The following is a 10488-nucleotide window of genomic DNA, read 5'->3' as shown; positions in this document are numbered from 1 at the left end:
CAAGTTAGCTTTTAAATTTTATTTTTAAAAACTAGCACACCTCGGCTTTTGAAAAACTGGCTCCGTTTGGATATCATGGTGTTTTACTTGTTTCCATTGTGTTTTTGCAAAAAATAAAACATCATGTGTTTGGAAACCATGATGTTTTTTGAGCTAAATCATCTTCAAACTAAAAACACAACACTTATTTCAAAACATCTAAAAGATGTTTTAAGTTTGGTGTTTTGGTTTTGAGTTTGAGAATGTGTTAGTATAATATCTAACATAATATATTAAATATAATTAATATAGAGTTATTATCAACATGCTTATTATGCTATACTATACTATACTATATTATAGTTAATCTAATATATTAGTAATATTTATTAAATAATATAAAAATATAATAAATAAAATATCTTATATAATAATATAATATTAATTACTAGTATTTAATATGTTAACAATGTATTATATAATAATAAATAATAATGAAATATAAATAAACTAATAAGAAATAATAAAAAAGTTATTGATAATAAATAATAACATAATAATATACTATACAATAGTATGATCGCTATAATATTATTAATTTTTTTAATAAATAAGCTATAATAAATTAATAATTATAAAATATTATATAATAGTAACATATTTAAAAAAATATATTATTAAATTACTATTAATAAACTCTAACATATTAAAGACCATAATATATTACATAAAATTAAAATATTTATAATATATTAATTTATTAATAACATCCTAGTAATAACATAATGTTAACATTATTAATAATATTTTATTATATGAATAATAGTATAATATAATATTATAATATTATATTAATAATAAAATAATAATATTATAAAAAATTTAATATAATATATAACAATAACAAATTGATATGCCAAATAATTACATATATAATTATTTGAATATAATATGTAATAATTATAATATAATATAACTCATTAAGTACAATATAATATTGCAATACATTATACAATTTTATATTGTATTATATTTAATACCTCTAATACTATAATAATATAAACTAAATATTATAATATTTTATTTACAATACATTTTATTATAATTAATATATAATATATTAATAATATGTTTAATATTAGGGGTTTTTGCTTTTAGACCCATTTGTTTACTCCCATTTATCTTTAAACCCAAGCACTATTATTTGTACCTTTAAGTCCAATTCACCTTTTGTATTTATCTTTAAACCCAATCTTCAAAATACTATATTTTCACCACTTGTTTTTATATTTTGGAGATTGGGTTTAAAGATAAATACAAAAGGTGAATTGGGCTTAAAGATAGAAATAACAGTACTTTGGTTTAAAGATAAATGGGAGTAAACAAATGGGTCTAAAAGCAAAAACCCCTTAATATTAATGTTGTAATGAGTCAAACTAATGTTGACCAAAAATACTTAACATGTTGTTTTGAAAACGTTTTAAGGGAAAAGCACAACACCATAGTGTTTTTCTTACAAAAACACAACAAAGAAAACACCATAGTACCCAAACGAAGCCTAAGTTTACCTTAACAAGTTAGGTAAATTGGACGTGACGAAACAAATTACTAGTCTATCCAAACAACTTTCCATCAAAAGCTAACGTAACCAAACAAATGCTTTGTTTAAACGATTCTTCTACTCTATTTCTCTCACCCTCTAATGGTTGCCCACGGATATCCGTGAGAAAACCCTTCCAACAGCCACCATTATCTTCGCAAAGGATTAGTAGTTTAATGGGCGATTTTCGGAAGCTAGACGCATCAGTGGGCTATTTTTGGAATTTAGACTCAACTCTTGCGCTCCGCCAAGAGCCAAAACAACAACAAACCCCTTATTTTTTTCGTCACCTCTGGCCCCAGAAAGAAGCAGCCAAAACAAAAAACAAAATAAATAAAGATGCTAAGTCCCTTAAATCTTTAATAATTTCATATTTATCCCTCATGTTAATAATTATTTATTAGTCCCTCAAATTCTAATGATGTTAACAACATAGTCCGTCAATGACCAAAATACTCTTAGGTTATGATTTCTATCTTAAAATCAATATTGCTCTAAAAAAAGATTATTTACACTTTGGTGCTATGAAGTTTATGTCTTTTAACTTTAATACTCTAAAAGTTCTTGAGATACATTAATGCTTACACCTTTTTAGCTTTGATATCGTAGAAACTTGCTTCTGATAACTTTGTTGCGACAATATTTATATCTTTTAACTATGATTTTCCAAGCTTTTATTTTCGACCCTTTGATACCCCTAACTTTAGGGTATCAAAGTTAAAAAAATGTGTAAGCTTTAAGACATTAAAGTTAAAATTATGAAAACATTGGGACATGAAAGTTAAACAAGTGTAAACTTTTAGAAGCCAAAGCTTCAAATTTTTTTAAGGATATCAAAGTAAAAAAAGTATAAACTTTAGAATATTAAAGCAGATTTTTTTTATGGTATCAAAATTTATAAATGTGTAAATTTTAGAGTGTCAAATTACAAATAACCCTTTTAAAACAATTAGTTGACGGTACTTTGGTCAGTGAGGGACCAAACTGCGATAACCTGGGATTTTAGGCACTCACGGCAACTTCATACATGTGAGGGAGTAATATGAAATAATCGAAGAGGTAAGGTACTAATACTAAATAACCTCAAATAAAAAAGATACTACCAAGTATTTGTGCCGCGTGTTCCCGGCCTCTCTCATTTATGTCCACGCCCAAACCCACACCTACTCACTGACACGTGGGCCCACCATGTAAAAGTCACCTACATCATCCTACGAACTTTCCGCAAAAAAAAAAAAATCAGCAAAATCTGTCCCATAATAAGATTCACTATCAGCACCATCCCCATCTTCTCCTCTCTCCCTCTCGGACCCAAAACCCTGAGCCCTCACTCAACTCCCCTAGGGTTCGGGTTCGGATCCGGATCCAAAACCCTGACTGGCCTCCTCCCTCAAATCCGCTCCAATGGCGGCAGCGGCGCTGTTGGAGCTCGGATGGTGTCTTCTGTGCCTTCGATTGGAAAACCTTTTCCTACTCTGGACTTTGAGACCTCTGTTTTCAAGAAGGAGAAGGTCACTCTCGCTGGCCACGATGAGGTGTCTTGCTTTTCTATGATATTTTGTTTAGATTTTATTTTGTTTGCTGTTTATTGATGATTTTTGGAATATTTCGATTGGTAGTATATTGTGAGAGGAGGGAGGGATTTGTTCCATTTGTTGCCGGATGCGTTCGAGGGGATCAAGCAGATTGGGGTAATTGGGTGGGGATCACAGGTGAGAAATAAACTCCTCCTTTTGTCAATTTGCGTATTTTTTTCAGCTGAAAGTTTGGTTTTCGTAAACTTTGCGAAAAGAAGTAATCTTTTTTTCACGAGAAAGAAATGCGTTAACTTTCTAGAGTTGTCGTATAATGGAGAATGGCCACTAGTAGATAAATGCACATATGTGCCTGTGAGCTTATTGTTGTAGAGTGTAGTATGTTGGTGACCTGTTTTGTTTGGTATATTTATCTACAGGTTGCTTCTATTGCGTGCTTGTGAAGAATCAAGGGTTAAAAGTGGGGAAAATTCATTCCTATTTATAGCTATTTTTATGATGGTGTTGGATAATTAATGCGATTTTTTTAAAAGCACTGAGAGATTCTGTGTCCAGTATGTTCTTTCTTTTTTTTTCCAGGTTATATTGGAATATGATACTTAAATATCTCAGGAAATAAAAATCACGTGAATTTGAATGTGGATGAGCCCTTTGGACAACAACTTGCATTCGTAAATCTCAATCGTCTAGGTTATTGAAGCAAAGCTCTTTCAAGTATTTCATATGTATAAACCTACAACCTTTTTTCATGATAGACTAATACTTGAATATAGACTCACAAGTATATTTGTCAAGTTTGATCTCTTAATTAATATACTCCTGTGGAGAGTGAAGTTGGCTTTTATGAACAACATAATGTCATATAGGCTTTCCTGATATAGCAGTTTATATCATTGTTCATCTGAGACTCAGTTATATTATAATTTGAGGTTGATGTTAAAAGTTGGTATCATCTGGCATTCCACCTCACATGGAAAAAATTCCTACTTCTTTCTTTTTTGGGGTACAAACTTTCTTATCTGGTCTCTGGGAGCCCTTATATTTATGTTTGACATCTGGATATTTGTTTGATCTCTGTTTTAACTATGCAGGGTCCAGCTCAAGCACAAAATCTAAGGGATTCACTTGCAGAGGCTAAGTCAGACATTGTGGTCAAGGTCATCCCGGTTTTCTATTGGATCAGCTTTATTTTGTTTCCTGTAAATTAGAATTTAACCTTGAACACGTAATAGAGTTATCTCCTACTGGGTCAAGGCTACCATATTCCTTATTGAATCAGCTTATTTTTGTTTTCTGCAATTTAGCATTGAATATATAATAACCTTCTCTCCTACTGTTTATTGGCTATTCTTCCTTTGAATATATAATAATAAACTTCTCTCCTTCTGCAAAATTGAGTGAAGTTTGAGAAAAACTCTGCCTCTTCTTTCTTTCCTCAAGCTTCAAGCTTATATGGAACTAGCTTTCCTAGGTGTCATTAGACCTTTTGGCCATAAATGGGCCTATCAGCTCCATATTTCTGTTTTCTCTTCTGTTTTGTCATAACATTTTCTTACATGTTCTTTGCAGATTGGACTGAGGAAGGGTTCTCGTTCTTTTGACGAAGCACGTGCTGCTGGGTTTACTGAGGAGAGTGGAACCCTAGGCGATATCTGGGAAACTGTCTCGGGCAGTGATCTTGTGTTGCTACTGATTTCAGACGCTGCACAGGTCAGTTGATACTGAGTATCCAATTATGGGCATTTTGAAGTCCATCCATACTTCTGCACCACTAATTCTACATCGTTTTTTCTCTTGTTTCTTCTCTGTAACTTTGTTAATATGTACTTGGTCGCATGAGTTTAATTTTCTCTAGAGCAACCTCTTCCTTTCAATTTTATGTTGCATACTCCTGGATGGTAATACATTGGGTGGCCAATTTACTGCTTATTGCTTAATGTTTTTTGTATGGTGAGTGGCCACTGAGTTTATAAATTTTCTCTTTCATATGCTAGATCTTCAGTTCTTTAGTGTATTTCTGATATCTAAATTTTTCTAAGTTTATTCTATAGGGATAATAATTTTGGATGATTATTCTATATATTTTTCACTGAAATTTGTTCGTAGTCTGGAATTTTGGTGGATTTGCACGTCTTATACGAAGATTGTTGAAAGTGAAAACATCAAGCACTTTATTTTGTCTAAAGAGGGGAAGCTTACTTTTCCTGCAGTTAGAACTTACAATAAATAGGGTGTAAATGGGTCCATAGTCCTTTTAAAATGGATGTTGATGTTGATCTCCCTCCTTCCTCTGTCCTCTTGCGCTGTTTTCTTTGAACTCTGAATTACTTCAGTTCATGGAAACAGTTTTTGGGGTGGATATCAATTTCTTTGAAGTGTCATTTCTAAAATTGGTTCTACAAGTCAAGTGGATGGTTACCTGAGCGAAATTCACACAAGTAGGTGTACCCTTAGCTAAACTTCTATGTTTAGTTCCATATAGGATCACATATTCTTCCAGCACATTGTCTCTTCAAAAAATTTGTGGTTCCTTACAGTACACCCTCTTTTTAACGGAGGGATCAAGTCAATATAAACTCTTTTCTGGTTAATAATGCAGGCAGACAATTATGAGAAAGTGTTCTCTCACATGAAGCCAAACAGTATCCTGGGGCTTTCACATGGTTTCCTTCTGGGTCACTTGCAGTCGATTGGTCTTGATTTCCCCAAGAACATCAGTGTGATTGCTGTATGCCCAAAGGGAATGGGCCCATCAGTAAGGAGGCTCTATGTTCAGGGAAAGGAGATCAATGGTGCTGGCATCAACTCTAGTTTTGCAGTTCACCGGGTATGCTAATATCATATCTATTATAGTTAATGGATAATTAATGAGTTTTTGGTTGATTTTGTTTGTTTATACAATAAGTATGCATGGGTCATACTTTGAACAGACTTGTGAATGCTGTGTTGGCCACTTCTTACCATTTTTGTTGTTGTTGTAAATAGGATGTTGATGGCAGGGCTACAAATGTTGCTCTAGGGTGGTCAGTTGCTTTAGGGTCTCCCTTTACATTCGCCACTACATTAGAGCAGGAGTACAAGAGCGACATCTTTGGCGAGCGTGGTTAGTGAAATGACTTGCCGATGTATCTTTCCTTCCGCGGTGCAAGTTCGCTAACTGTTTTACTTTTAGGTATTCTGCTCGGCGCTGTTCATGGAATTGTAGAGGCTTTGTTCCAAAGGTACACAGATAATGGAATGAATGAGGAGTTGGCTTACAAAAACACTGTTGAGTGCATTACAGGAATCGTATCTAGAACCATTTCAACAAAGGTAAATAACCAAGTCCTGGTTACACTTTATCACATGAGATGATAGGACGCAATGACGAGACCTATTTATTTCAGGGCATGCTCTCCGTGTACAATTCATTGTCTGAGGAGGGGAAGAAAGAGTTTAATGCTGCATATAGCGCCTCATACTATCCTTGCATGGATATATTGTATGAATGCTATGAGGATGTTGCCTCTGGGAGTGAGATTCGGAGTGTTGTATTGGCTGGGCGACGATTCCAAGTAAGCTCCTAAATTTGATTTGTAATTATATCTACAATTAATTTTGGTCATGATTTGTCCAAAAGCAATGAGTTTTTGGCTAAATGGTTACTTTTGTATGACAGGAAAAACAGGGGCTTCCGGCTTTCCCAATGGGCAAAATTGATCAGACACGCATGTGGAAAGTTGGTGAGCGAGTTCGCTCTGTGCGGCCTGAAGGTGACTTGGGCCCTTTGCATCCCTTCACTGCTGGGGTTTTTGTAGCTCTGATGATGGCTCAGGTACTTCTTTCATCGTTTGAAGTTGTTGTTTGCATAGAAGAACATAAGAGAACTGGGAAGGGGGGAAATTAAGATTCTTTTGCCTTCACATGGGGAAGTTCTATTTGTCCAGCTTAAGGCTCAGCTCAAGCTATTCATTTTCCTCTGCTCATTATCCTGGGGACTAAACACGCATGTGTTTAGTCCATCTTCATGTTAAATAATGTAATTGGAAATTAATGCAGATTGAAATTCTAAGAAAGAAGGGCCACTCTTACTCAGAAATCATCAATGAGAGTGTGATCGAGGCTGTGGACTCCCTTAACCCATTCATGCATGCTCGCGGGGTTTCATTCATGGTGGACAATTGCTCTACAACTGCTCGACTGGGATCTAGGAAGTGGGCCCCACGATTCGACTATGTCCTAATGCAACAAGCCTTCGTAGCTGTTGACAACACCACACCCATCAACCAAGACCTAATCAGCAACTTCTTGTCTGATCCAATTCATGACGCCATTGAAGTTTGTGCACAGTTGAGGCCGACTGTGGATATCTCGGTTCCAGCAGATGCTGATTTTGTGCGCCCGGAGCTGCGACAGGCTAGAAATTGAGTTGAAGGTATGTGATGTTTTGGGAGAGGGTAATTGTAAGACTTAAGCTCAGAATTAGTATTCGGTTATGTACCAGAATATTGTTGAGTCTGTATGAGGTTGTGAGCTATGAACTACTTTCCGAATTTTATTTGTTATGTTATTGGTTCGCGGTATGGATCATCAGCTCAGTAGCTGTGTGAAAATTTTGAGTTCTTCAGTATTATGAGGCTTGAGATGGTTCTAGAGCTGCACGCATGAGTTCGTCTTGCTCTGCACCGAATAGTTTCTGACTAGAATTTTGGGCATACGGTGATGTGAAGAACTCAACTAGAGAAAAACCTTACTTCTTGTGAGAGGAGAGTCTGCTGTTTGTTTCCATGAAGTGCACATCGAATTCCTATTTTGGAGTGTCATAAATTAGAAAACAGTCTTTCTGACTATAAAACAAAGAAGTGGACTATAATGATGTTTAACCCATGGATGATCCGCTCCGTTGAACTTGATCTACATATTCTAAAACCCCAACACACCAAGTTTGGGGTGAACCCGTCGTCGTTTGACCCTTCATCCCCTCGTATCAATTTTAACGGTTTTGAATGAATAGAACTTTTCACATGGCTCGATGGAGGGTCAAACGATGACGAATTCACCCCAAACTTGGTGTGTTGGGGTTTTAGAATATGTAGATCAAGTTCAACGGAGCGGATCATCCACAATGTCGCTCAATCATGTGATTTTAGAGACGTCAAGGAGGAAATCCCCTCCTATGACAAGGATACCCATTAATCTGAGAGAGAGAGAGAGAGATTTAAAACAGACGAACAAAAAAGCAAATTCTATTTCGTGCTGACCAAATTAGGCACAACCGCACAGTCCAACTATCCTAATCAACGTGGAGATGGTCCAGACCCACAATTCCATTCTATTCATATGGTTTTCCTTGGAATGTAATCTCCTATAAGTGAGAGATAAAACAAGAAAGAAAGAAAAGATGATAACAAAAAAACATCGATTTTTTACTTGATTTGGCAATTGACTACATCTCACAGCCATGCATTGACTTTTTTCCCTTTTGATGAAGCTACAGCTACAAGAGAGAACGCACACAATTCATTAGGCACCACAACTCTATCAGAATGGTCTCCTACTCGAAATCAACAATTTTGCATTCAATTTATAATTACATCATCATTAATCTAGATAATTAAATAATTAAAATGGTGCAATAGGTTCTAAGACTGAGAGTGGTTTTAGAATAAAAATTTGATTAGGAAAATTTTTTAAAGAATTAAAACTTTTAACATATAATTCCAAAAAGAATCTAGTTTATTCTTTGGTAAAAGTTCTGTGGAGGTATCTGATGTATCAGTCAAATATCGCCTAGGTCCTTAATGTTTCAAAGTCTTTAGTGGTTGTCCTTAACATTACATACATCACCATTCTAAGTCCTTTTTACAAACTTTCACTAAATATTGCTGAAGTAGCATGACGTAGCTCTGCCAACTCACTATCCAGGCAGCAAAAAGAAAATAACTGATAATTCATGTTTTTCCTACTACAACTCTATCACATCAATAAAAAATTAGTGAAATTAGAAGTTTATCCCACCACGTCATTGACATATCAGCAAGATTCAAAGATAGTTTGTAAAAAGAACCTATACTGATGATGAAGGTAACGTTAAGGCAATTTAAGGTTAAAAGGAGCAGGATGTCTGAAGGCGCAAGTTAGCGGGCGATCTACTCTCCTCTATCCTACGCCCCTGCTTAGTTTTTAATGGCGAAGAAGAAGAATAGAAGTGGAAGAAAGATACTCACTATTGCTCTGCGATCTAAAAGCTCTTGTTCGCAAGCTCTCGAGGATCAATTTGATACTAATCTTGTGGAAGATGATGATGAACTCAGCGAAGATGTAATGGGCTCGACAGGTCCAAAAGGAGAGAGGATGAAGAAATCAATGGAGGAAATCCTAAGATCTACAGATTTCTTGACTGGAAGGAATTCAAGCTCAATATCTCAGAAATGGAGTCGGCAGCTCATCTAGGGCCTCCTGGGCTGATGAGGTCGAATTGGTGGTGATTCCCCCTGTTTCTTCTTTTTCCCAAGCTTTAAAATCTAAATCCACAATATATATATATATATATAGTAAAACTCTTGTCAACTTAAGTGGATTGAGTGCTCCGTCCACCAAGCTTTTTAACCGTTAGATCGTGAATCTTGATTAAAATAAAGATACTCATTTATTACAAATGTATTCTTAGAATTAATAAAAAAGGAAAATATATATATATATATATATATAGTAAAACTCTTGTCAACTTAAGTGGATTGAGTGCTCCGTCCACCAAGCTTTTTAACCGTTAGATCGTGAATCTTGATTAAAATAAAGATACTCATTTATTACAAATGTATTCTTAGAATTAATAAAAAAGGAAACCCAAAGTTACTTAATATGGACAAAAAAATAATAAGATACCCTCTTCCCGTCATTGCTTCCCATCCTCTTCCCGCCATTGCTTCCCGTCATTTCTTACCTCCACCTACATCCTGAACTCGGTTACAGGTAAAAAAAATGTATAATCACACCAAAGAAAAAGATACACAAATACAAAACATCATGAATTAATTGCCAGCTAGATTAGAACTGATGCACATGTCGTGATAGTCGTTGAGAGCTTCGAAGGGCTGGGCTCGCGACAGAGGGAACAAGAGATGCACATGGCAATGAGAAGAGGACCGACTGCACGGAGTTGAGTGTGATCTCGGTTTGAAGCATGAAGTTAGGCATGACCTCGGATTGAAGTGCATGGCAGTGAATCAAATTCAAACAATTACAATCATTGAATTTTTTTTCCTTCTTCCCGTTGCCCTAAGAAAAAGAAAGCTGAAACTTTTTCTTATTTATGTGTTATTGTAGATAAGGTTGATATGAACAAGAATTAAGTCGAATTGAGGCGCTCGCCATGGTGAAGCCAGAACGTGAATT

At 35.1% G+C, this 10488-nt stretch overlaps 1 protein-coding gene across 1 annotated transcript; it reads left to right on the top strand.

Moving 5' to 3' along the window:
* Positions 2899-7691, top strand: LOC109840699 (ketol-acid reductoisomerase, chloroplastic-like). Its single transcript, XM_020409438.1, has 10 exons — positions 2899-3114; positions 3199-3291; positions 4206-4271; positions 4684-4824; positions 5714-5941; positions 6100-6217; positions 6287-6426; positions 6501-6668; positions 6773-6928; positions 7153-7691. Exons 1-10 carry the CDS (start codon positions 3013-3015, stop codon positions 7519-7521), a joined length of 1581 nt encoding a protein of 526 aa, XP_020265027.1. The 5' UTR covers positions 2899-3012; the 3' UTR covers positions 7522-7691.

Source organism: Asparagus officinalis, chromosome 5, assembly GCF_001876935.1.
Source record: "Asparagus officinalis chromosome 5, Aspof.V1, whole genome shotgun sequence".
Classification (NCBI taxonomy): domain Eukaryota; kingdom Viridiplantae; phylum Streptophyta; class Magnoliopsida; order Asparagales; family Asparagaceae; genus Asparagus; species Asparagus officinalis.
The sequence above is the reverse complement of the archived record's forward strand: the minus strand, read 5'-3'. Positions and strand labels throughout refer to the sequence as shown.

Coding starts and splice junctions, on each gene's coding strand:
- LOC109840699 (XM_020409438.1), top strand. CDS start 3,013: ATGGTGTCTTCTGTGCCTTCGATTGGAAAACCTTTTCCTACTCTGGAC. Junction 4,825..5,713: donor TGATTTCAGACGCTGCACAG/GTCAGTTGATAC, acceptor TTAATAATGCAG/GCAGACAATTATGAGAAAGT. Junction 6,218..6,286: donor CGACATCTTTGGCGAGCGTG/GTTAGTGAAATG, acceptor TTTTACTTTTAG/GTATTCTGCTCGGCGCTGTT.